The sequence below is a fragment of the Zootoca vivipara genome, chromosome 13, assembly GCF_963506605.1.
Source record: "Zootoca vivipara chromosome 13, rZooViv1.1, whole genome shotgun sequence".
NCBI classification, from domain to species: domain Eukaryota; kingdom Metazoa; phylum Chordata; class Lepidosauria; order Squamata; family Lacertidae; genus Zootoca; species Zootoca vivipara.
The window spans coordinates 10,226,342-10,253,994 of NC_083288.1; the positions used below are offsets into that span (position 1 = coordinate 10,226,342).

General features: G+C 49.4%; 1 protein-coding gene across 1 annotated transcript in view; it reads left to right on the top strand.

Annotated features, from left to right (window-relative positions):
* The first annotated feature begins 2,890 nt into the window (after positions 1–2,890).
* RND2 (Rho family GTPase 2) overlaps positions 2,891–27,653 on the top strand; it is a 38,403-nt gene continuing 13,640 nt past the window's right edge. Inside the window, exons 1-2 of the mRNA XM_035134318.2 lie at positions 2,891–3,141; positions 4,670–4,757. Coding sequence (XP_034990209.2) covers positions 3,040–3,141; positions 4,670–4,757 — 190 coding nt within the window. The 5' untranslated portion in view covers positions 2,891–3,039. The remainder of the gene's footprint in view (positions 3,142–4,669; positions 4,758–27,653) is intronic.

Consider the following 27,653-nt stretch of genomic DNA (forward strand, 5'->3'; position numbering starts at 1 on the left):
GGCAAGTTGGAGTTAACCCTTTATTAGCAAAAATGGGGATCTGCACAGGAGTGTCAGGTCAAATGAGCACAGCAACTCATCCATGGCAGGTCTTGCCCCCATGAAGGAGTTGCGGAGGCTGAAGGTCCCTGCCTCCCCATAGCTGCTGAGGTTCCCTCCTCTCCAGGGTTTATCCCAAGCAATCGGAGACCGTGCCTGCATGAAACCAACCTCTCCTCTGCCCTTTTTATGCCTCTCCTGGTCTGGGAGACCAGGGGAGACGGGAGCTTGTCGCACTAGGAAACGGAGCCCCACATGATTCTTCACCAGCCTGACTTCTCTATGCCTCTTGGCCTCCCCACTCTCCTCCTTCCACTTCTACTTCCAATTCTCAACTGCTCTCTGCCACAGACTCTCCCAGCTCACTCAGCCCTGTTACCCCTTCAGCTTCCGACACCTCCTCCTCCCTCTCTTCTCCCTCAGACCACATCCCCCAGGATCTGAGCCTTCTTCCCTTGGGGGGGGGGCGTCCCCCAGCTGGTTCCTCCCACCGTTCCTCTGCATCCAAGTTCCAACCGGTGCGTAGCAGCAAGGCATGCTGAGAATTTAAAAGTGTTGGAAAAACAAAACTCTATGCATGGCGACTGGAACACTCCTGCCACCACCACTACACCCCCCCCCCCCGGTTCCTTCTCCATGTATCCTAGTAGGAATAGCTCTTTGGCACTTGGTGTTTTTTTTTAAAGCCGTTATTTGCAACCATAATGCATCCGGCTGCACTTAGAGTGCTTTTAAAGAGGGTGATTAGCAGCAAACGCTGCACTTCCTTAATGAACATCATTTCAAAGCCCTGAAAGAAGGAAGGCCAGTTCTGGCAGACATATAGGCTTGACTCTGCTGGGATGTGGCCCCGTTTTGACTTCTATGGGGCAGGTTAAGTTGAGAAGTCAAAGCTGTTCCCAGGGTGTGGCCGCTGTCACATGCTGACAGCTTCCAGGAGCCGCAGGGGAGACCTGAGTACAGGGCAGGGACCAAAGGTGGACAAACCACCCCAGAAGGAGCAGGATGTGTTCCCCACCAAGGGACTACCCCAGCCCTAGCACCCCACCCCACCCCACCCCAGGAACCTGAGTACTACCAAGATATTAGTAGCCATTTTTAAAGATCTCTCCTCCTGCTAGCTGTTCTTCCCACCTTTCTGACAGCCAAGGCAGACTCCCCAACCCAACCGATGCTAGAACAGTTACTCGTTCAGAGAGGCACCGGGCAGTTTCTTCTGAGGGCTGGCGATTCTGCACTGCATTGTTTGACCATGCCCAGCGTCATGAGCGATGCAGTAAAACTACCCACCTCCTCCTGGAAGGAGAGGAAGAGGCACAACCAGAGCAGTGACTCATGCAGAGACACAGCGGGCAGCCTCCTTTGAGATACAAATGTCCTCGGCATGTTTCCCATACCTATGCAGCACTGTATTTGTTTTTCTCACCAACAGCCGGGCTAATGGCAGCGAAAGGGGTTGCGAATTTTCAGATAATGCTCTAAATCAGAAAAAGGTAACATTTTCTGCGGGGGCCGAGGGCCTGCCGAGCGAGCACAATATATAGGATAATTAAATATTTTTAGGCTCGCCCAGCTCTCATGATTAGTTGCGTTAATTACAACCGTTTCCTCCCCCTCCTCCTCCGCTCAACGCTTTGAGAGAAGAGCGGCGCCCCCCGGTGGCCGAAGGAGGAAACGAGCGGAGGAGAAGTGATGGCGCCGCCGACCGGGAGCCTAGCGCGTGTGTTTTGCTCTTTTCTTTTCTGCAAATGTTTTGAGGATTTCTCTCTCAGTCTTTCTTTCTCTGCATCACTACGGCAGCTCTGTCTTGGGAGTGGCATCTCCCCCTTCCTTTTTTTTTTTTAAACACTCCACCTCCACCCAAATTCGGTGCTAGGGAAAAGGGAAAAAAACCTACTTTGCCTCTTAATTTCTCATTAAGGGGAAAGGAAGCACGTTGAGAGAGAGAGAGAGCACTTATTCCGGGGGGGGGGGGAGGCGGTAAAACAACAGGATTTTTTTTTTTTTTAAAGTGGGGTTTAGCAATAAATCCACATAAATGCTGGGGAGCCAGAAACTGATGTGCGTTTGCCCGTTAAAGCAGTTGCATTTTTTCTTTCCCCCACGTGGTGGCCCCGAACAGGGAGATACTGGGGGCAAAAAGAAGTACTAAAGGCCCCTGCAAGTTTCCCCCTTTCTTCTTTCCATGATCAAGCAGGGTTTTTTTTTTTTAAAAAAAGAGGGGGGCATGGCGATTTTTTTTTCGGGGAGGGGGGCGGTTCTGCACTTTGGATGGAAGCCTCTGCGGGATAATTCCTAAACTGGGGCTGTCGAAGAAGCCTCATATATCCGAGATGCATCGAGGCGGATGGAGTGGGGGGGGCGGGGGCGCGGAGAGATAGGAGCAACTCCTGGGGCTGAGGCCACTTCAGCGCCCCCCCGCCCTCCCCAAATATTTGAGGGTCCGCCTCCCCCAATTGATGGACATTGCCATTCAAATAGTGCGTTTTGTGATCAATTGCTTGGGGTCCGCCACCCCCCAATATTTTATTCCAAGCTGGCATCCCGGGGGGTGGGAGACATAGCTGCCAAGTTTCCCCCCTTTTTAAAAGGGAAATTCCCTTATGCTGAGTAGGCTTCCTCGTGAGAAAAGGGAAAACTTGGCATCTATGCAGTGGGAGAGAGCTAGCCCCGCTCCCCCGGTTGCGCATCAGCAAAAGGGACCCTCTGGACGCGCCGGCGGGGCTGGTCTGGTCTGGAGGACGCCTGCTCCAGGGCGCCGCCTGCTGGAGACGCGAGGGTAGGAGCGCCGCGAGGGGACCGCCGGCGAGACGGGGGCTCCGGAGGGCGGAGCAGGGGGTGCGGCATCGGGAGCCGGGAAGCCGCGGCAGGAGCTTGTCTGCCAGCGCGGAGAGGCAGGCGCGCGGGCGGAGACGGCGGCGATGTTGCTCCTGCTCTTCTCCCGGTGCGGGGACTGAGCGGCGGCCCGCGCCGTCTTGCCTGCCGGCCTTGGAGGACGCCATGGAGAGCCAGCTGGCGCGCTGCAAGATCGTGGTGGTGGGCGACAGCCAGTGCGGCAAGACGGCGCTGCTGCACGTCTTCGCCAAGGACACCTACCCCGAGGTACGCGGGGGGGGGGGGAGCGAGCCGCCCGCAGAGGCAGCCACATCCGACGGGGCGGGGAAGCGGGGGTGAAACCGGGAGGGGAAGAGGCCGGATGCGCGGACGGACGGGGACCCCCGACGGTCGCGGTGGGTGGGTATTGTGGGTTCGGGAGCTGCAGCCGGAGAGCGGCGTCCAGGCAAGCCGAGCAGGGCTGCCGGTTGGCTAGCGGGGTCTCCGGTTCCTCCGAGGGGGCGGCCGGCAAGGACGTCGAAGGGCCGCAGCTCGGCGGGGTTAGCGCCCGCTTTGCGCTGCCGGGAGGTCCCAGGTGTCGATCCCCGACGGCAGCATCGTCCCTGAGGGCTGAGAGCCTGTGTTTTTTAGACGGTGCCCACTGGGTATGACGTTCCCTCGGATGTGACAGGAGACTGCGGGTTTGGGGGGTGTCTTCGGAAGGGATACTGCTCGTGTCACCTGTTGGGAGAGCCAGGGGCTAGATGGGAGAGGCAAAACACACAGAACCGAAAAACTCTGGAAGTGGAGGGTCAAAATGCAAGGGTTTGTGTGTGTCATGTGGGGTGTAAAATAGGTTTTTTTTGGGGGGGGCTGAAGGGACCTCGAGGGGACTCTCCGCACAGGGGTGCGGTTCAAGGCGCTCCCCCGGTTCTGCCATAATCGATTCCTTCATCTTCCAAGGTGCCACAAAAATCCTCTTTTTCAGTTAAGACTGACTTAGCAGGTTAGGTTAGAAAGAGAGTTTGGGGGTCTGGGTGGGGGGACAATTTTGAGAGGGGTGAAGGAGATCGAGGAGGTTCAAGTGAGGAGGCTGGTTCAGGCAAAGCTGGGAGGGAGATTTAGGGTTCTGTAGGGGGACTATGGAACTGAGGAACCGCTGGAACTTTAGGCGAAATGTCAGAAACCCGGAACAACCTGCCTTTCTGCCTATGTGAGGTAGCTGGATTTAGGGCAGAGAAGCTGGTTCCCTCTAGCTGAGGGTAATAATAATGATGACGATAATAATAATAATAATAATAATAATAATAATAATAATAATAATAATATGGGTAGCTTGCTACTAAGAAGCTACGTAAGAAACCAACTCTACCAAAAGGAATTATTGTGAAAATCAGAAATATTCTTTTGTGGGGGGCACCAAATTTTGTCCTTGCACAAAGTCGGCTTCCGCTGGGACTGAGGGTTGCAGAACTCAATAAAAGACTTAGTGCCTTTTCTCAGTGCCTTGGCTGAGTCCTGAGACACAACTTCATCTAAGCACCCAGGGAGGACTTCTCTTTTGCTTTTACTGGAACATAGCCAGGATCCCACACAAACCACAAATTAGGACGAAAGGACTTCCAGGCAGAGAGGCGTGCACCGTAAATATTTGCTTTCAGAAACAGAGCATTGCTTCTGGGGTCGAGGGGTCCGGCCGCGAGATCTGGGTTGGGGGTGCTTGGAGTAGGGGGAAAATGTTTCTCCCAGTCAGCAGGATGGCCCCTGATTCTGTGGTTTCATGCGTTCTGTTGTCTCCGCTGCCCCTCCCTTGCAGAACTACGTCCCCACTGTGTTCGAGAACTACACAGCCAGTTTTGAGATCGAAAAGCAGCGCATCGAACTCAACATGTGGGACACATCAGGTGAGTGAGGAGCAGGGGGGGGAGGGATTTGCGCTCGGGAAGGTCTGGGTTGAAACTTGGGTGGGGGCAGGGAGTGCTCTGGAAATGATCGCTGGGGTGGATTTTGCCTGTCCCAGTTGAGGTTTTTTTTTGACATATCCCTGTTTACCTAATGAGTGATTCCAGGAGTTTTAGCACCACTGCCATCCAAGGGACGGTTGATTTGTTTCCTTGTTTTTCGTGACCATTCTTAACCTCGCTTGGAAGAGCTTTCTTTCCTGGCTGCAGCCGCCTGGCTTAGAAGATTTGTGCTTTGAATGTGTTCGGGTAGATACTTTCCTTCCTTATTGTTTTAACTATTATTTATTTATTATTGGAGCATTAGTTAAAGCAGTGTTCCCCAAATTTAGGTCTCCAGCTGTTGTTTTTTTTGGACTACAACTCCCATCACCAAGTTGCTAGCTAGTCCAAAAACAGCTGGAGGGCCAAGTTTGGGAAACACCGAGTTAAACCACCGGCAGCCTTTTTAAATTTCTCCCACTGACTTCTACAAAGGATTATCAGATTCCCTTTTTCTCTTGGCTCCAGAAATCGCCGTCAACACTCGCACAGTGTTTTCCAGCATTCTCCTTGCATCCGTGTTTAGGATTACAGTATTATAATTTTACCCCAAGGCACAAGCCTGTGCTGTTCTCTGGAAAACCCTTTCCCTTAATCTCAAATGCGGTAAGGGGGAAACCTCTCTCTCTCTTGTATGACTTCGTATGTTTCAGCTAAGCACTGGTACTGCGCTCTAGTAAAACCTAGTTAAACATCAGGCCCTTTGGTGAGGGAGGGGGGAGCAGTTGTGATGAACTGGTGGTGAGAGAAAGACTCCTTGTATATGAAACAAAAAATAAAAAAACTCCTTCCAGTAGCACCTTAGAGACCAGCTAAATTTGTCATAGGTATATGCTCAGAGTTTGCTTCTCCCAGAGAAGTTTGCATCAGCATTACAAGGAGATTCTGCTGCTGAGACCTGCTTCAAATCCCATATTGGATATCCCTTATATAAAATCCCCACCCACCCCTTAACTATAACACCGCTCATAAATCTCTCTAGATGATGTGGGCCTAGCCTGCTTTACCTACCTTTTTGAAAAGGTTATAGGGGGGGTAACATGATCTGGCTAAAATTGGGTGGAAATCATGATGTTGGAGCTTTCCAATTTCATTTAGGGACCCCTCCCTGCCTCTCCCCCCCCCACACCTCCAGTAATTATAGTACTGCCTTCCTATCCACTCTGTGGCCTCTTTATTTTTTGGTGTCCTGTTTCCTGGTCGCACCTGCCTAGCAGTCCCTGTGAGAAGGTACAGAATGAATTCTGAGATTCAGGGTGAGGCCAAGAATGAATGAGGCACAAAAAGCTCCGGATCCAAGGGCAGGCCTCGCCCCTGGGAGGAATGTAAGGGGAGAAGGGCCCGTTTTCTTACTCTTGTTGCCTGCAAAGAGGGAACGTTTAGTTCTTGCCAGCATTTTAGAAGCAGCTGGATCCTGGAAGCGATTCTGGGGGTTGTCTGGCTCAGCCTGGCTGCCTTTTTTATGCTTTTTGCCTTTTATTTGTAACCCCTTCCCCCCCAAACCCCCCTTTCTTTGTGGTTTTCCATATGCCAGAGAGGGATGCTGTGCTTCAGCCTTGATGCTAGAGGAGGAGGAGATGCAATGCTTTGGCCATGAAGTGTAGGAGAAATGTCCCCATTTTTTTTGTTTTGTTTTGAGAGGGATGGAGAGAAGGATCATCCAAACTACTGGGGCTTCTTCTTTCCTCTGCCTCGGCTCCAGCTTTCGCATTTATTAACTTCGCAGCCTCGCGATTGGCACCGTCAGAGCCTTCCCCTTGGCACGGCACCCCCTCGCCTGCTTTTGTTGACTTGCGTAAAGGGCTCTCCTGTGTGCAGTGCAGCTGTGGCGAAATTGCCGGTGGCTCATTGGGAGGCTGCAGAAAGGCTCCTCTGTCTGGGTAGAGAAAAGAGCGTCTCTTCCTTGGGCTGTGGGAGGAGGAAGCCAGCAAACAATCCTCCTGCTGTGGGAGGCCAGAGCGCGGCGCACAAAACGATCACAAAGCCAACGCCGCAGATACGCAAGCGTTGTTTGGAGCTGGCGAACGCCCCATGGCTAACAGGCGAGCGAGATGCAGCCACAGACTCTGCAGTCTGGCCAAGTGAGGAGAGTCGCAGAAATGCTTCGTAATGGTTCAGCTAGGCTCGTGGCAAATGAACGGAGGAGGGTTGGTCTATCGGTGTCCTGTTAAGTTGTGTGCGCTAATGACTGAAAACTGCACTTGGAGATGAGAGGCGGCTTCTTTTGGCCAGGTGTTAGGGATGGTGTCCTCCATCAGCTTGGAAAGGGGTGACCAACATCGATAGATTCCCAACTCCTAGCCACATGTGTCTGGCCCCAGGGTCCCCATCCCTGAGATATGAGCCAGGGTCGAAAGGGCTTCTTAATGTCACAGGAGGGGTGGCGCTGTGGTCCAAAACACTGAGCCTCTTGGACTCGCCGATCAGAAGGTCGGTGGTTCGAATCCCCACGACGGGGTGAGCTCCCGTTGCTCTGCCCCAGCTCCTGCCAACCTAGCAGTTCGAAAGCACGCCAGTGCAAGTAGGTAAATAGGTGCGGCGGGAAGGTGAACAGCATTTTCGTGCGCTCTGGCTTCCGTCACGGTGTCCCGTTGCGCCAGAAGTTGTTTAATCATGAACCACATGACCCAGAAAGCTGTCTGCGGACAAATGCCGGCTCCCTTGGCCTTAAAACGAGATGAGCACCGCAACCCCAGCCGCCTTAACCCTCCAGGGGTCCTTTATCTTTACCTTACTTCTGTAGTGGGATTTTTGCCTTTGAACGCTGACGGACACCCCAGACCCTCCAAGTATCCCTATTTTCCAGGGACAGTCCTGGATTTACAGAAGCCGTCTCGGTTTCTGATCTGACCCTGGAATGTCCCGCTTTTCCTTAGGACGTCCCTATTTTCATCGGAGAAATGTTGGAGGGTATGGAGTTATGTGACCCCCACGAGCCAAGGAGATAAGGATCTATACAACCTTTAGAAGGCATTTGAAGGCAGCCCTGTATAAGGAAGTTTTTCAGTGTTTAATGATGTTTTTATAGATGTTGGAAGCTGCCCAGAGTGGCTGGGACAGCCCAGTCAGATGGGCGGGGTATAAATAATAAATTTTTTGTTGTTGTTGTTATGATTATTATAATCATGGAATAAAGGTAAAGGTAAAGGGACCCCTGACCGTTAGGTCCAGTTGTGGACGACTCTGGGGTTGCGGTGCTCATCTCACTTTACTGGCCGAGGGAGCTGGCGTACAGCTTCTGGGTCATTAAGCCACTTCTGGCGAACCAGAGCAGCGCACTGAAACGCCGTTTACCTTCCCGCCGGAGCAGTACCTATTTATCTACTTTGACGTGCTTTCAAACTGCTAGGCTGGCAGGAGCTGGGACAGAGCAACGGGAACTCACCCCGTCGCGGGGATTCGAACCGCCAACCTTCTGATCGGCAAGCCCTAGGCTCTGTGGTTTACACCACAGCACCACCTGCGTCCCAGTCATGGAATAGGAAGCCCCTATTTTCATCAGAGAAATGTAGTGGGGTATGACACCCACGCTTGCCACATCCCAAAGGACTTTTCAAATTAGAAAAGGACTTTTCCTGTTTCATATGCGCTTTGCTGTGCAGCAAGGAAGGGGTTATGCTTCTGGTGGGATGAATGAAGCCTCTCGTTCCACCCAGGGCTCAGACATTCGTTCTAGAGCCCCTGCAATCCTGCTCCAGAATGGGTGGGTTTTCAGTCTGGTCCGGCAAAGCAGATTTGAATGCCCTTGGCTGGCTTGGAGCAGAAACCCTCTGAGATTTGAGCACTTGGATAATGGTGCTCACATACCCAAAGTAATTGATTAGGAACATTTCTGAGCACAGAAACTGTCTGCAAAGGAGAATAGGAGCTACAGCTGCTTAATTTATTGCATTGTAAGTGCTGCAAGTCTGGAGGGAGGGTGGCGAGAATGTAAAGGAACGTTAAGCCTTTATGCCAGGAACAGCAGTGGATGTTCTAATTCATGAGTAGGCAAACTAAGGCCCGGGGCCTGGATCTGGCCCAATCACCTTCTAAATCCGGCCTGCGGACAGTCTGGGAATCAGCATGTTTTTACATGAGTAGAATGTGTGCTTTTATTTAAAATGGATCCCTGGGTTATTTGGGAGGCATAGGAATTAGCTCATTTTTTCCCTCAAAAAAATCCCCCCCCAAAATAGACCAGCCCCCCACAAGGTCTGAGGGACAGTGGACCGACCCCCTGCTGAAAAAGTTTGCTGACCCCTGTTCTAATTCTCTGCCACTGTCTCTTGTTAAGGTAAAGGTAAAGGGACCCCTGACCATTAGGTCCAGTCGTGACTGACTCTGGGGTTGCGCGCTCATCTCGCATTATTGGCCGAGGGAGCCGGCGTATAGCTTCCAGGTCATGTGGCCAGCATGGCAAACCAGAGCAGCGCACGGAAACGCCGTTTACCTTCCCGCCGGAGCGGTACCTATTTATCTACTTGCACTTTGACGTGCTTTCGAATTGCTAGGCTGGCAGGAGCTGGGACCAAGCAACGGGAGCTCACCCCGTCCCAGGGATTTGAACCGCCGACCTTCTGATCAGCAAGCCCTAGGCTCAGTGGTTTAACCACAGCGCCACCTGGGTCCCTTGTTAGCGTTTTTTTAAAAGAAGGATTCTCGGTTACATCGCTGCTTTTATCCTGAAACTATTTTAAAGCGAATAGCGAGGAGGAAACAAGTGTAACCATTTAAATCCGTCCCCTCTTGGAGTTAGTTTTTCAACTCTTCCTTCCCAAATGCCTCCTTTGAGAAAGAAGCGAGAAGCTCCGGTCTGTTTGGAAGTTGTAGCGAATCCATAATCCCCAATAATGAAGGGGTCAGTTGCTGCTGCCTAGGGGCTCGCTCTTTTGTTAATGCTGAGGTTATTTCCGGGTTGAGTCCTGGCAAGTGCAGTCAAGTTTTGTGGCTCACCTTAAGCCTCCCTATTCATTCCTTCTTAAAATCTTGTTCCAGAGGCAAAACTGAGGACCGCGAATGGGTTTTGGAGCCACCCCAAGTGAAGCCCTTCTGGGCTTGGGTCTCTGCAAAAGTCCTCTCCCAGCCTTTATAAACACCACCACCACAACAACTGTCACTATTTCCATAAGGAAACTTTGATAGCCTTCTTCCTTCCCTGGCAATATGTAATTTGACATCCTTTGTGTGTTTGCTTGTGTGTTATATCACTGCATCACAGCTAGGGACGAGGGCGGATTTTGTTTGGTCTGCATTTTTAAGCAAGCCCACCGAATTCGTGTCTCCCAGACTAAAAGACACAGATCGGAACAGAATGATTCTCCCACTCCAGCGCTTCTCTGAATTTGATTTCTTTATTCCCCCTTTTTTTCAGCCGAGAAGTGTATTTTAGGATAAAATGCATTTAGAAATGTGTGCTTTGAGATAAAAAGATGAATTTAAATACGGCGGGGTTTTATTGGCACCGTTTTTTAAAATGTTAACATTAAAGTGGAAACAGGCATGCAGATAAACTCATGCAAACTAGACCGATCCACCCGTCCGTATTTGCAGGTGGTGGAAGCCATTGGTCACTTCCTAATTAAAATCCCCCCACCTCCTGGTAGCGTGTTATCTCTCCAAAGGCTTGGTCTTCTGGGAAGTGGCTTGCAGAGCTTCTCCCCCCCCCCCCCCCCATCCCTGACCATATAAAGAACTGATGAGTAGCTTTGAATAGGTACCCGTGGTTTTTCTTTCCTTGCAAAGGAGGAATGCCATCTGTATTGTTGTTCTGTTCCGTTTATTCTCTCGCTCCTGATAGTGCCTTTACAGCCATCCTTCTCTAGAGACTCTGGTGAACAGTAGTCCTTGGAGGGGGGGGAGGGGGAGGATGACAGCACTGGTGGGGCTACAAATGGTTTCAGAGTCTTAGGTGGGTTGTCTTGTACCAGTTCAGCCTCTTTCTTGCACCTCTTTCTGTCTTGCTTGGATCTCGTGAGCTGCTGTATGTGAGGCAAAGCTTGGTTCCTGGTTCCTTATTCAGCACACCAGCCTGAAGAAGGGACTGATGTTCGCATGACCCTGTAACCCCAAAATAAGCTTAAGACCACCCCATATCATGCACCCTCCAGGACTGGGAATCAGAACCCTTTGATATGCACACAACACACTAGGGCTGGGCGATATCTGGTTTACAGCATTGTAATATATCTCCAGCTAAAAAATGCAATATACTGCTGTTTTTTGTTTTTTTGTTTTTTGCATAGCGCACATATTGTATACCATGATTCACGATATATTGCCAGGTCAAAAATTATGAAACAGATTATCACGATATGAACCGATATTATGAAACAGATTATAGAAATTATGAATTAATTACCAAAATTACCGATATTATGAAACAGATTATCACAATATTATCACGATATGAATTTTAACAAGGAGAAATGTAAAGTACTACACTTGGGCAAAAAAAATGAAAGGCACAAATACAGGATGGGAGACACCTGGCTTGAGAGCAGTACATGTGAAAAGGATCTAGGAGTCTTGGTAGACCACAAACTTGGCATGAGTCAACAGTGTGATGCAGCAGCTTAAAAAGCCAATGCAATTCTGGGCTGCATCAATGGGAGTATAGCATCTAGATCAAGGGAAGTAATGGTACCACTGTATTCTGCTCTGGTCAGACCTCACCTGGAGTACTGTGTCCAGTTCTGGGCACCACAGTTCAAGAAGGATACTGACAAGCTGGAACGTGTCCAGAGGAGGGCAACCAAAATGGTCAAAGGCCTGGAAACAATGCCTTATGAGGAATGGCTTAAGGAGCTGGGTATGTTTAGCCTGGAGAAGAGAAGGTTAAGGGGTGATATGATAGCCATGTTCAAATATATAAAAGGATGTCATATAGAGGAGGGTGAAAGGTTGTTTTCTGCTGCTCCAGAGAAGCGGACACGGAGCAATGGAAACTACAAGAAAGAAGATTCCACCTAAACATTAGGAAGAACTTCCTGACAGTAAAAGCTGTTCGACAGTGGAATTTACTGCCAAGAAGTGTGGAGTCTCCTTCTTTGGAGGTCTTTAAGCAGAGGCTTGACAGCCATATGTCAAGTATGCTTTGATGGTGTTTCCTGCTTGGCAGGGGGTTGGACTGGATGGCCCTTGTGGTCTCTTCCAACTCTATGATTCTATGAACCAGTTTTGGACGATATATCACCCAGCCCTAACACGCATCATGATTCGCGATATAAATTACGAAACTGATATCACGATATGAACTCCAAACCAGTTTTGGACAATATATTGATATACTGACCAGTCCACACACACACACACACACACACACACACACACACACACACACACACTGCATTGAAGCATGTTTCTCAAATGCATTGTGGCCCTAGGCATCACTGAGGAATATGGGAACGTTTGTACCTTGAAATAAAGTCTTGGCCCACCCAAAATTAGACATCCCTCCCTCCAGAATACTGCTTCCTGCAAGGCTACCCAGAGTCACGTCCAGTGCTTTGGTTTTGCCCAGATTCCTGCCGGCTATGCTGCTCGTGTGCTGACAATTCCCAGTATGCCTATAAACGAATAAAAGATTGGTGTCTCTCTCTGCTCCAAAGAGGCTTTGGGCTATCCTGAATCATGCAGGCTTCTCCGAGATGCCTTGGCATCATGTCTGGCCCAGAGCTTCATTTTGTGCAAGTCACTTGCCATGTCCCTTCCATTTATTTCTCCTCCTTGCAAGCGCGCTGACAAATGCGTCCCTCCAGGAACGAGGCTCTGCTCCAGCTGCTGCCGCTGCCTCCGGCGGCAGCCTCCGTTTAAACAGTGAAAGGCAGCGCTTCTGATATCACAACAGGCAGCCGTTTTAAAATCCAAAAGAGAAAGGGGGTGGAATGAAGTCGTCATGGTGAGCATCCTATCCTCCCCACAGAAGTAGCCAAAACCAAACCATCAGCTGCAAATGGGGTAGAGCAGGGGTCCACAAACTAAGGCACGGGGGCCGGATGCGGCCCAATCGCCTTCTCAATCCGGCCCGCGGACAGGCCAGGAATCAGCATTTTTTTTACATGAGTAGAATGTGTCCTTTTATTTAAAATTCATCTCTGGGTTATTTGTGGGGCCTGCCTGGTGTTTTTACATGAGTAGAATGTGTCCTTTTATTTAAAATGCATCTCTGGGTTATTTGTGGGGCATAGGAATTCGTTCATATTTTTTTTCAAAATATAGTCCGCCCCCCCCCAAGGTCTGAGGGACAGTGGACCGGCCCCCTGCTGAAAAAGTTTGCTGACCCCTGGGGTAGACATTGGGGGTGTGGGCATTTTCCTATACAGCGGAATCTCGTGAACCCGGAAGTAGATGCTCCTGGTTGCGACCTTTGCCCTGGGATGTGAGGGGAAGTCGTGCACCAGCAGCGTGGCAGCAGCGGGAGGTGCCATTTGCGAAAGCGCACCTCAGGTTATGAACGGTTTCGGGTTGAGAACGGACCTCCGGAACGAATTAAGTTCGTAACCGGAGGCACCACTGTATGTCTAGAACAGGGTTTCCCCAAACTTGGGTCTCCATCTATAATAATAATAATAATAATAATTATTATTATTATTATTATTATTATTTATACCCCGCCCATCTGGCTGGGTTTCCCCAGCCACTCTGGGCGGCTTCCAACAGAAAAATACAATAATGGATTAAACATTAAAAGCCTCCCTAAACAGGGCTGCCTTCAGATGTCTTCTAAAAGTCTGGTAGTTGTTTTTCTCTTTGACATTTGATGGGAGGGCGTTCCACAGGGTGGGTGCCACTACCGAGAAGGCCCTCTGTCTGGTTCCCTGCAACTTGGCTTCTCGCAACGAGGGAACCGCCCTCGGTGCTGGACCTCAGTGTCCGGGCAAAACGGTGGGGGTGGGGATGCTCCTTCAGGTATACTGGACCGAGCCCATTTAGGGCTTTAAAGGTCAGCACCAACACTTTGAACTGTGCTCGGAAACGTACGGAAACGTACAGAACCATCTACAGTTCCCATCAGCCCTAGCCACTTGTCCCGCTAGCTAGAGAACATGGGAGTTGTAGTCCAAAAACAGCGGGAGACTCAAGTTTGGGAAACCCTGGTCTAGAAAGTCTGTTTTATTTGTTGTGGTGGTGGTTTTTAACCAAAACCCCATTCCACTACATAAGAGACCCACTTAAGTTGGTACAGGTTTTCCGTGTGACGAGTGTCTCTGTTCCATAGGTGGATTTCATGGGAACGATGGGAAAGTGCGTTTCAGTTTGTAATGATCAAGACCCCAGGGTCTCCACCCGTCCCGCTTCACGAACGGAGTTGTTGTAGCTGCTTCACTTTTGGGTTTGGTCGGGGATTGGTTTGGGGAGCTAAGGGTTTAAGCGAAAGGCACATTGTGGTTGAGTTGACGGAGGGATGTGGAGGATGACAGAGGACCAAACTGGGTGAGATCTTGAAGGTAGCCGTGTGGTTGCACTTCGCTGTCTCCAGTGTTTTTCTTCAAAATAACAGCCACAGGGGGCGGTTGGGAAATGTGGGGTGTGGGGAGGGGGGTTCCATCCTGCCCCTCTAAGCTGCCACTTGTCTCCAGAGGGGAATTTCCAAAGGAAGCCTGACTCCATTGCACACCAATGTACTAGTCAATATCCTCTTATTTTCTTGGCAGCTTATACTTAGAAGGGGGTGGGTGGGCACATTAAACACTCACACCTTTAGCTTGTCTAGTTTGCCCCCCCTCTCTCTCTGTGTGTGTGTGTGTTTTATTGTCATTTGCCCCAAAGCACTGGAAATACAAAGCGGGTAAAAGATGCTTTTTACTGGAACAACATAGCTTGGTATACGATTATGCAAGCTAAAAACAACACTTCCTCGGGCATGAATTGATAATTCTACTTCCACGGTTCTGGTTTCTTTCCCTAGTTTGTGGAAAGTGCTGGAGGAAAAGTATAGCTAACCTTTGCATCTTTTCCCGGACTGCTGCTTCTGTGCTCTTTTTTGCAGAGTCAACGACACCCATTCCTGCTCGGACCCAGCAGATTTGACCCCAAATTTCTATTTTCTTTTCTTTTCTTTAAAAAAGCATTGTGCGAGCTGCTGGCTCGGCGAGAGATAAAGCATTTGCCGGTCTCTGTTTTTCTTGGTGCCCTTCAGAGATTGGTGAAGAACCCGAAGCGGGGGAAACGGCTTATCGATTTTTCTCTTCCTCTTTCCCCAGAGAATGTGCACGGCTGTTGAAATTGCTTGGATAAGGTCTGTGCTGATTGATGGATGCAAATCTTGGTGTGTGGAGAGCAGAGGGGAAGGGGGGGTGCCATTCGTCTTGGGCGATGCAGTGATCCTGAAAACGACATTCACAGGGACATGACTGGTGAGGGACGCATTGCAAGAAGATAGCAAGTTTCTGAGTGCGCCCCTGTTTTGATTCTGAGGCTGTGAATATGGGAAGTACCCTGAGGGTCATCTAGTCCAACCCCCTGCAATGCAGGAATCTGAGCTAAAGCATCCATGAGGGGTGGCCACCCAACCTCTGCTTAAAAACCTCTAAGGAAGGAGAGTCCACCGCCTTTTGAGGGAGTCGGTTCCACTGTCGAACGGCTCTTGCCGCCAGAAAGTTCTTCCCAATGTTTAGCTGGAATCTCCTTTTTCTTGTAAGCTTAATCCAGTGGTTCAGTTCCTGCCCTCCAGAGCAAGAAAAAGCAAGCTTGCGCCATCTTCCACCTTTAGAATTTGAAGATAACATTTGAAGACCATAGGGGAGAACATCTTTGAGGATGTGCAGAGTGGCAACCTCTAACTACCAGAGACCAACCGCTAGCTCCCAAGGGCAGTTAGCCTTAGGTAACACTTCATGGCTTTTCAGGAATCAGTTGCTGGCCCAGTGGGGTAATGGAATAAAATTGCCTAGAGAAAGGAACCTACAGTAATGCCTTTTGGAGAGTTGTGGGTTAAATTGAAACGAGAGCTTGCATGAGCTGAGTGAGGCATAAAAGGCTTCTTGGGCTACTTAGCAGCGAGCAAAAAACCACTTGGCGCATGGTCCGATGTGCTCAATCATTACTTAAAATCATAGAGTTGGAAGGGACCCGGATGGTCATCTAGCCCAACCCCCTGCATTGCAGGAATCTTTTGCCCAGCGTGGGGCTCGAACCCACGACCCTGTGATTAAGAGTTTCTACTGAATGAGCTATAGTGGGTTCAGTTCATTCATTATTTTATTTCATAGAATCATAGAATCGTAGAGTTGGAAGAGACCACAAGGGCCATCCAGTCCAACCCCCTGCCGAGCAGGAAACACCATCAAAGCATTCTTGACATATGCCTGTCAAGCCTCTGCTTAAAGACCTCCAAAGAAGGAGACTCCACCACACTCCTTGGTAGCAAATTCCACTGTCAAACAGCTCTTACTGTCAGGAAGTTATTCCTAATGTTTAGGTGGAATCTTCTTTCTTGTAGCTTGAATCCATTGCTCCGTGTCCGCTTCTCTGGAGCAGCAGAAAACAACCTTTCTCCCTCCTCTATATGACATCCTTTTATATATTTGAACATGGCTATCATATCACCTCTTAACCTTCTCTTCTCCAGGCTAAACATACCCAGCTCCCTAAGCCGTTCCTCATAAGGCATCGTTTCCAGGCCTTTGACCATTTTGGTTGCCCTCCTCTGGACACGTTCCAGCTTGTCAGTATCCTTCTTGAACTGTGGTGCCCAGAACTGGACACAGTACTCCAGGTGAGACCAAGATGGGGCTTGTTTAGTTTGAGCTGGGCTTTCCTTTGCCCCGGACTCTGGTGTGTTTGTGCGTGAGATGTGATCCTTTGAAGCTGGAATAAGGAAATTTACCAAACATCTCATGTGGGATTGGGTGATGGCAGGTCACAATCCTGGTTCCCAGGCAGGCTTGAACCCCATCACCTTTCTCAAGGAAACTGAGCGCCGCCTAGAGCATCTTTATTTAGAAAGGCATCTTGCATCCTTTAAAAAAAACACAAAAATCTCCAAACATGGAGAAAAGGCTTTGGCTCTGGAATTCTGCTGTGCAGCAAGCATTTAACTCAGAGAGGAGTGTGGGAACCTGAAGCTTCTGATAAAGACCCCCCCCCCCGGAAGTGGGGACATAAAGAATGTGGAGGAATGTTGATGAGATTAAGGAGACAAGTAGGCAGTTGGTAAGGGTGGTGGGGGGTGGGAGAGAAGGAGGGTATCCCTCTGGTTGCTGCTCACTCCTGACTTCACAGCTAAGGACTAGAGAGTGGGGTGTCAGGAGTATCAAACAGGAGTGGTGTTAACAGAGCATCATATACCCAGTTGCTTTTTTTTTCTGGGGGGGGATTGCCTTTCTCTCTCTCTCCATTCTCCAGTATGCGACGGGGGGAACTCACCATGAAGTTTGTTTGTTTATTGCGGACACAGTCACAGTGCCACACACGGGCATCGGTTAAATGTAAGATGTGATTAATAAACTCGAGCAGACGATGATCTGGATTAGAGGTGGCCACAACTTTACAACTTTATTGAAATACAGATCTAGGTGGGTTTTTGGGGTGCCCATCTGTTCTGGCTCCGCCAGACAAGGTTCCCCCCCCCCCAGTTCCCGCTAAAAGACTAGCAACCCTGCGTATACCTCTTCTGTTCTCAAAATAGGCATTGCAGGGGGTTCGACTAGATGAACCTTGGGGTGCCTTCCAGTTCTGTGATGATCACAACCTCAGATTCAAAACAGGGGCGGTTAAATTTGAACTCTGCGCTTTGGGGCTTAGAAATAGCACCAAACTACATTTGCTGTCTTATTATGATGAAGAAGAGGCATTGGATGGTATGTTGCTAACATGCCAGGGGCTGCAAAAAAAAGTAAAGGTGGCTCCACGCTGCTTGGACCATAGTTCGAATTCTGGACTTTCCGTTCCTGCCATTTGCAGGCTGATGGAAGGAACCAGGTGTTCACATACATGTCCCATGGATTCCTTGAGTTTATTTGCATTGCTTTTTCATTCCGCCCCTCCTCCGATGAGTGGAAACTGGGGTGTCAAACCTGCTGTGGCTTTGCACGGTCGGTGACGTTCCTTGCTGGTTGGCACGAGAAGGGAGACACTCTTTTGCGAAGCATCTCGAGGCACGCAATAAAAACATGACAAGGGCAGGAACACAATGCGGCCTTTTGCAGCAGGTTTTTTTTTATCCTTCTCGGGGCCCCGTTTCTGCGAGGATACTGATGCCATGGCGGAGGGCAAACTGCGCTCCAGAATGTCGTTGGCGGTTGCAGAGTTTGTCCGTGTCTCAGCGGGGGCTGCTCTCGGTTGCCTGCTCAGAAGATAAATAGAAGTCTTCGCTCCCCCCCCCCTACACACCAGCAATTTGAAATTTGCATGTGGCGTTGCCATGACATCACATGGGGAATCCTGGAATGGCTGCTGGAGCACAACCAACTGAATGTTAGCTTGTGGGAAAGCGATCGACTCTGCCACAATGCTTCCTCTGTGGAGCCTACCGGGGCTCGTAAGTTCCCATTCTGTTGGGCAGGGCAGGGGAGAGTCTGGAAGGATTCTCAACTCCCCGCCCCCCAGGTCAGGGCTTGAACACGCAGAAACCCAACAGGTGAAGTTTCACCCCCCCCCCACTGTGCTTCCATGCTAGGGAAATCTTGCCTTCCGATTTCTGCCCTGTTAAGCAGCTGTCGGCGGCTCCTGATCTGTTTCTGCACTTATTTATTTTTTAATAGTCGTCTTTAGGAAGACCTTTCTGCTTAAATATGCTCCCTATCCTTCTGGCTCTTCGTTCCCCTTTTGGGGGCATCTGGCAATGTAGGAGCTAAGTAGCTGCTCAGTCAAGCCAGATTCTGCAAAAGGTTTTCTCTCTCCTGCCCTTTGCTTGACAGCCAGATCTCAAGGATCTCACTTTATAAGGGAACATTCAGCCCCTTAGGAATGCAAGGCCTTGCATTTTTTTTAGTATGTTAAATTACTAGCCCTTATGGCTGCAGGGTGGGGGTGGGGTGGGGGTGTACCTGGGCAAAGCATCTGGGCAATGTCTTGTGAAAATGCTTCAAGGTGGGAGGGAAGCAATGGAAATGGCTTCAACTGGTCTTTGGAGCAGGGGCAGAAGAAGAATAAATTATGGAAGAAATGTACTGTGGTACCTCGACTTACGAATGACTCGACAACCGAATTTTTCAACTTACGAATGGGGCAAATGGCCGCATACTTACGAATTTCTCGACATCCAAATGGAAACCGCGGCGGTTTTAGATAGGGTTTTTTTTACTTACGAATTTTTCGATGGGGTTGCTTCGACTTACGAATTTTTCCGTTTCAAATGCATTCCCATGGGAAATTGTGTTTCCAGTGGCGCTTTTCGACTTACGAATTTTTCGACCTACGAAGGTGCCTTTGGAACGGATTAAATTCGTAAGTCGAGGCACCACTGTACTTGATTTGATTAACTTACTCAGGTTGTAGAATAGTGTCGCCATGGTGCAGAATATAGATACTTTTTCACTTGTTATTACTAGTTACTAGGGTGCTTATTGGGGGACCCAGGTGGCACTGTGGGTTAAACCACAGAGTCTAGGGCCACATGACCCGGAAGCTGTCTGCAGACAAACGCCGGCTCCCTCGGCCTATAGAGCGAGATCAGCGCTGCAACCCCAGAGTTGGACACGACTGGATCTGATGGTCAGGGTCCCCTTTACCCTTTACCTAGGGTGCTTATTGCCTGATCAAGTGAAATTTCCATGGCAAGGTGAAAAAATATTCTAAACACTGTACCTTAAGCATGCTAAGGATGTCCCTGAAGAGGCAGCCTCCCCTTAATGTGGATTTGAGGTACCCCACATTTTATGTTGTGGCGCACAGCCCTCGTTCCTTACGGTGACAATATAACTGATAGTGACCTTTGCACACACAAAAAAGAAAGAAAAGAAAAAGAATAAAATGAAGTATTGGGCCAGGCACGAAAAGGTGTGTTGCAGGGAGCAGGTGTGCCACTTTGGGTCGTACAGAGCACATTTGACTAGCACAAAGAGAAATCATTGGGAACCAATTTCAGCCTTGTGGAAGGAATTGTTGGGAGCTGATGAGCTGTTCATTTCCTGGCTTTATTCTCCCAGGAGGGGGTGTTTTTGTTGGTCTGATTTTATACTTTCCATGCGTGGCAGAAACGCTGGCAGGTGAGAACAGAGGGGAGCAAGTTGGTCCGGTGGGGGAAAGCTATCTGCATGGTAACTCTGATATATTCTTGGAGGACTTTGCTTCTGTTGAAATGATGGACAATTCCAGATCATTAGGGTACTGTTTCTGTGGGTTTTGTGGCTGCTCTGTAATGAAGCAGCTCCAAAAGCTCTTGTGAAAACAGCATCTGTCACGAGAGAGGGATGAGTGGTTTAAAAAAAAAATTAAAAAGGGGGGAGGCCTTAGCACAAGTGCAGATTACCTCCTTTCCATGCAAAAGTTCCCAGGTTCAATTCCCCCCCCCCCGGCATCTCTGGGTAGGGCTGGGAGAGAGCCCCTAACTTAAAACACGGGAGAGCTGCAAAAGACATTACTGAGCTCGACTGAACCAGTGGTCCATTCTTTTTTCTTTTTGGGTGGGTGAATGGAGCTCCGTGTGTGTTGAAAAGCAAAAAGAGAAAATTCCAAAATTATAGACACTTGGGATTCGTGTGAAATTCCATTTTAGTGCATGCTCCCTTCCATGGCATTTGCATGCACGGCCTGATTCCATTTTTGCACATTCCTCGCTTCTTGGTGTTCCCATGCACAAAGAAAAGCCTTGGGGGCATTCTGAACCTTGTGAGCTGGGAAGAGTCACCTGGCCCTGACTTTGTTGCAAGCTCCCAAGCAGACTCCAGTGGCGCAATCCTGCCATTTACTTATTGGGTCTCATTTCTGTAAGCTTTTGGCTTGGTTGCATGCTGATTCATAGCCCACTGGCAGACGTGCGGCTTTTGCAGACAAGCCCAAATCCGAAACATGCTGTGCCTGGCCGCAGGGGTAACGGTTTGCTCCATTTAGTTCTATGGGATGCAACTGTGTTGTGGCTTCACTTGCAGCCACAGTTAAAAGCTGGTTTGACTGCTGCTGCTGTTAGTGACTGAGTGGAAATCTTGCTGACTGGATAACGTAAGTGATGCTGCAAACAAGGGGTGTGTGGAAATCTCGCTCTGTGTTCCCGATCATTCCCCCCCATGCTTGCCTTTCTGCCCCAGATTTGCTCCCCCCCCCCCTGAGAACTATGGTCGGACCAGGATGGTGGAACACTTGGTGAATGTCTGTCCCTGTACCAGCCTCTTCCATCGTCAAGTTCTGGTGTCTGGTCACTGCTGTTTGTGCATCCATGGTCATTTGTTTGTTTGTTTTTGATACACAGCACTTAGGAAAAAATGCACAATTGCTTCCTCCCCCCTTTCCACCCGAAGCTGGATCACAGGGGGTATGCAGGAGGGCTCAAATTAGTGCCCTAACTGCATGTTGCTTGTTAGTATACAGACTGAGTAATCCAGGCTAAAAGAGAGTGATTTGGAAGAGAGATGCTTTCATTCTGCAGCTCTCTCTCTCTGGCAAGGTTTTAGCTGCTGCTCCTTAGTGAACTGGCCAGACCTTCACAGCGATTTTAATTGGCTCTTGGAGGTGTTCACACTCCAGGCCACTTCTGGTAAATCCAGGCTGACTGCATTTTTAGATAATGGGGTGGTGGATTTCTCCGGCTTGAGCCTGGGGACCAGTCTAGATTCTATGGACCCAAAGCCTGCTGGTTCTGCTTTTCCTTTGGCAGGTCCTGGCATGGGGACAATTGATCAGCTATTTCTCGTGCAGTTTTGTTTTGTTGGGGGTGTTGGGGGATAAGCTTGGAACTGTACATCCCTTTCCGCTGGGGGGTGGTGGGGTGTTCAAGGCTGGGGAAGGGGATGTGGACTAAAGAAGTGTTTGGGTACCTCCTGTCAATTTCGAAACTGCACGATGGTTCTTCAGTTGCACCGGGTTTTTATAGGAGCGTTGGGTTCGGCACATTGCTTTCCCTCGGCCTGATACAAAGCAGGCTCCCCCTCCCACCCAATCTGGAATGGAGTGTAGTGTTCAAAATTAGCCAGGCGTATTTTGCACCTGGCTATCAGCCACTCGTGACCAAGTGAAGATGACCGGGCGCCAGGATGGTGCCTGACATCTCCCACTATCTGGGGATCATTGGATCTGGACTGTTTTGACACACTAATACCCCACCCTGTAGAATTCTATCAGTTATATTTTATCTGCACAATCAGAATGAATTTCTGGAACCAAAATGCTTTTTTCTGCACAGCCTGAGCAGGAGCAGTCACCATTAAGAAAAAGATGTCGGAATAGACCAATATATACGTATGTGGATTGTCCCTGGATCAAGTGACTTTTCTTCTTTAAGTTCTCAAATTTCCTAACCTAGCTCAAGGTTGTCATTTCCGAGCACAACATTTCCGAGCACAATTCAAAGTGTTGGTGCTTACCTTTAAAGCCCTAAATGGCCTCGGTCCAGTATACCTGAAGGAGCGTCTCCACCTCCATCATTCTGCCCGGACACTGAGGTCCACCTCCAAGGGCCTTATGGCGGTTCCCTCGTTGCGAGAAGCCAAGTTGCAGGGAACCAGGCAGAGGGCCTTCTCGGTGGTGGCGCCTGCCCTGTGGAACGCCCTCCCAACAGATGTCAAAGAGGAAAACAACTACCAGACTTTTAGAAGACATCTGAAGGCAGCCCTGTTCAGGGAGGCTTTTAATGTTTAATAGATTATTGTGTTTTATTTTTCTGTTGGAAGCTGCCCAGAGTGCCTGGGGAAACCCAGCCAGATGGGCGGGGTATAAATAATATATTATTATTATTATTATTATTATTATTATTATTATTATTATTATTATTATTATTATTAGAACCAGGCAGATGTTTAACTGAGAATCAATCACAGTCAATCCATCATTTGAAAAATGAGGCTTTAGAGCCGTCTTGCCCCCAAATGGCAACTGGACATTCCGTTTTGGCGACTGTAACCTTGGTTTAAGGGAACCATTTGGCCCCTAGTTTACATACTTGAGTTTCTAACAAGGGGGAAAGAACTTCAGAGGCAGAGACTGAGCACAGTTTTGAAGCAGGCGTGAGCCACCACAGCCCCTCTTTCCCCCTAGGACATAAGTGACACCTGGGCTCAGATCCCAAGCCATTTGCGTAGGTCATGCAGAGCGGCTGTGAGCGAGTCGTTCTGCAGCAGCCTGGCGATCTCGCGGTGGAGGCAGAATGTGAAAACTGTTCAGTAGCTAAAATGTGCAGTTGAAATGAGAGCGATTGCTGGTAATGGACATAAAGGCCGGAGGGAAAGAATCCAATTCTTCAGAGGCAGCAACGTATTTTCGGTGCCCAGGTGCTTGAGGTTTGATCAGCACAGTGTCACCTTGGTTTTGACAGATTATATGGCTTTCATCTGGAGGAACCGATTCCTCGCATTATTAGAGCAGCTATTGAAAATGCACCTTTGGGCACGATCCAAGCCCTCTTATTCCTCCTGGACTATTCTGTGATGGAGTTGTGTTGGTGCAAGGAGGCAGGCTGCTTGACTTTTCTCTGATTTGCAGCAGTTTCTCTTTACCTGCAAAGTACTTTTGTTGGGGGGGGGGATAAAATAAATATTTTTATACCACAAAATGCTTTTAAAGATATCGAGACGGTGAGCAGCTTAAATATCGCCAGTAAATTTACATCAGTTAAAAACCCACACTTGTTGTTTAGTCGTTTAGTCGTGTCCGACTCTTTGTACCCCCATGGACCAGAGCACGCCAGGCACTCCTGTCTTCCACTGCCTTCCGCAGTTTAGTCAGACTCATGTTAGTAGCTTCGAGAACACTGTCCAACCATCTCGTCCTCTGTCGTCCCCTTCTCCTTTCCCAACATCAGGGTCTTTTCCAGGGAATCTTCTCTTCTCATGAGGTGGCCAAAGTATTGAAGCCTCAGCTTCAGGATCTGTCCGTCCAGTGAGCACTCGGGGCTGATTTCCTTCAGAATGGATAGGTTTGATCTTCTTGCAGTCCATGGGACTCTCAAGGGTCTCCTCCAGCACCACAATTCAAAAGCATCAATTCTTCGGCGACCAGCCTTCTTTATGGTCCAGCTCTGACTTCCATACATCACTACGGGGAAAACCATAGTTTTAACTATACAGACCTTTGTCGGCAAGGTGATGTCTCTGCTTTTTAAGAATTACAACACACAGAATAACAAATCAATGGATCAAATACAGTGGTGCCTCACTTAACGAATGCCCTGCTTAACGAAATTTCCGCTTAACGAAAGGATTTTTCGAGCGGATGTTGCCTTGCTAGACGAATTCGTTTTATGAAAAATTCGTCTAGCGAATCGCGGTTTCCTATAGGAATGCATTGAAATTCAATTAATGCGTTCCTATGGGCAAAAAAAATTCCAAAAAATTTCAATGCATTCCTATGGGATTCGCTAGACGAATTTTTTGTTATAAGAAAAGACCCGTGGAACGAATTAAATTTGACTAGCGAGGCACCACTGTAAACTTTACTGGATCACCCCATGGCGTAAGCTTAGCTGAGCAAACCTGTTTTAAGCAGGTGCTTAAATTCCAGTGGAGTTGACGCCTGCCTGATAATTTACTGGGAGAACATTCCAAAGGGCAGGTGCCACAACACTAAAAGCCCCGGGGGTGGGGGGGGGTGAGTTTCTTTTTAGATGCAAGGAGCGTGTGACTCTGCTAGCAGCGCCTATTCCAAGGTATGCAGCGACCAGGCAGGGGTATGTAAGGTTAGGTGATCCTGAAGATAATCTGATCCCAAGTCGCTCAGGGCTTTGTATGCTGAAAGCAGGATCTTAAACTTGTTCTGGTAGCATATTAGCAGCCCGTGCGGTTCAGCAATGGTGTTGCGTGTTGGCAAAAGGAAACATTCCTTATCAGTTGCAGCTTCTGGACCAGCCTTAAGGGAAAGCACTATGTTTTCTTTGCACCAGGAAAACCAAGACGTCAGGTATACATAGGGGAAAAATACGAGGACGCTGTTCCCTTCCAGAGGGATTGGTGCCTTTGGGAGGCCTTTTGGAACCAGAGAACCACAGCCTTTTCACAGCTCCGTTGTTTGAGCTTCCATGCCAACATTTTTCGCAGCTTTCCAGTTCAACTTTCTCCGGGAGAAGCTGCAGTTCCACCCTGCAGTGTTAGAAATTAGCCAGGCGCCAGGCGTGTTTTGCCGCTGGTGCGGTTCCGATTGTGACGGTGCAGAGGTCTCTGCATGCCAGGCCGGTGACTGGGGAAAGCAAAATGTCACTTAAGAGAAGGATCTGAAATGTTCCCCTTGAAGCTTGAGTTTGGGTTTTTTCCCCTGGATCGTTTTATTTGATGTTTAATGTGTTGTGGACCTTGAGATTTGTTCCTTGAAATATAAAGCGGTATATAAATGAAATGAATCGCCCTCATCACCCGAAAGTGCCAAGACATTCCATTACATAGCTGCCAAGTCTCCCGTTTTCCCCGGGAAATCCCTGTTTTTCCAGCTGTTCCTAGCTGAAAAAATGGATTTTTTTGTTTTCCCCCCGGTTTATTCTGGCGTGGTGGCCATTTTGGAACTGGGCTGAGCATGCTCAGAAGCGACTTTTGATGCTGCTCTGCCCAGTTCCAAAATGGCTGCAGTGCGACTTCTGGCGCGGCGGCCATTTTGGAACTGGGCAAAGCAGCATCAAAAGTCACTTCTGAGCATGCTCTGCCTAGTTCCAAAATGGCGGCAGCGCTACTTCCTGTCTGCTATTTCCGGCCCTGTCCCTTATTTCTCTGACAGCAACTTGGCAGGTATGTTCCATTATGGTGACCGTAACCTAGAGTTTAGGTGCCATTTGGTGATTAGATTATATATCTGAGTTTCTGGTACCACTTGTTGGTCTTAAGATGAGGGAGACATATGGTGCTGTGCCTGTTGTTAATGCTCCTGTCATTGTGTGCTGTGCTTCAGAGGTGAATCATTGCAAAAGCAATTAGGGCTCTCTCTTTGTGTCAGATTGGCACTGTGTGTCTGGATCTCTTCTCTGCTGCCCTGTTTGCTTGGAAGCCATAGCAGAATCTTTCCCTTGCTCCTGTTTCCCCATCCCCAACCTTGGGCCATACCTGCCAAGTTCCTGCCTGAAAAATAAGCGATCGGACCGGAAGTAGCAGACCGGAAGTAGCGTTGCCGCCATTTTGGAACTGGGCGGAGCATGCTCAGAAGTGACTTTTGATGCTGCTCTGCCCAGTTCCAAAATGGCCGCCGCACCAGAAGTCGCGCTGCAGCCATTTTGTAACTGGGCAGAGCAGCATCAAAAGTCGCTTCTGAGCATGCTCAGCCCAGTTCCAAAATGGCTGCCGCACCAGAATAAACCAGGGAACAGCTGGAAAAACGGGGGTTTCCCGGGGAATACAGGAGACTTGGCAGCTATGCCTTGGGCTCTTCCCGGACTTGGATTTGAACGTTAAACGTCTTTTAAAAGCAGCTACAGCGAACAGGGCTGTGCCTTCAGAAGCACCCAGCCCTCCTGATAGTGGCACGTTGAGCTCTGGGTAGATATGTCCGGGGCTAGTCCTATCATGCAGCAGGCAAATCAGGAGAGATGAGCTCCTGCGTCCCACCCACCTTTCTAATGCTTGGATTTTGTCAATTTGGCTCAGCGTGCGCCGTGGCCCCGCAGTCAAACTCTCTCTCTCTGATATTCTGGCACTTTGGCTGCCATGATCAGGTCTTGGCACAGCAAAAAGCTACAAGACGCCAAGAGCAAAAGTGGGCATCCAGGTCTCGCTGCTTCTGAACTGGAGCGGGCCACTGTCCCGGTGCAACGGACGGCACTATCTCCCAGAGCAGATGATGGTTTGGCTCCGTTCCGGGTGCAGAGTGCGGCAGTTCGTTGCAGTCCTTGGCCTTGCAAGAGAGTAGCAACTTGGATGAGTTGGGACTTTGCAGGCAGCTCTGCTTGGCTTTTGTAACCGGCTCCCCGGGTGAGGGTGGAACTAGACATTACGAGATGCACTCACAGCTGCTCCCCAAAACAGCCTCTGCCTTTTGATGTCTCCCCTTTCCCTGCCTGTGACATATGAAGTACAGCTGTGTCCCATTCCTTAGTGCCACACCATTCCACATGAACCCCACCTCACCCCTCTCAGTGATCGCCAGCTGAGATGGGGCTATGCAAAAACCCAGGTGGTCATGGATGTTGTACTAGATGTTAGAGTAGGGGTAGTCAACCTGGTCTCTACCGCCCACTAGTGGGCGTTTCAGGATTCCAGGTGGGCGGTAGGGGGTTCTACGCCACATGTTACTCCAGCTCTGGTGGACGGTAAAGAAATTTTACCATCAAGAAAAATGCATTAGTGGGCGGTAGGTATAAAAAGGTTGAGAACGTCAGGAGCGAGCCAGCAATAAATCACGCAGAGTAAGTGGCGTTAACTCAAGAGTGCCAGGCCTAAGGAACACAACAACTCTTCTTGGTAGGTCTTTCCCGCATGAGGCAGTTGTGGAGACGGAAGGTCCCTGCCTTCTCATAGCTGCCTGAGACTCCTGCTCTCCCGGGTCCTGCCCAAGCAATATGAGACTCCGCCAGCACACCTGTCTCTGCTCCTCTCATGTCATACCTCTCCTGGTCCTGGGAGACCAGGGCGAAGGGGAGCTTGTCACAGCAGAAGGGGGAGACACCCTGGCTTCTTCACCAGTCTGAGTCATCTCTGCTTCTTGGCCTCCCTCATCCTGCTCTCCTGCTTCAGCTTCAGCAATTCTGCCTCTGATTGTGGACTTCTCTCTGCCACAACCTCTTCCTGCTCACTAAACCCTGTTACCTCTTCA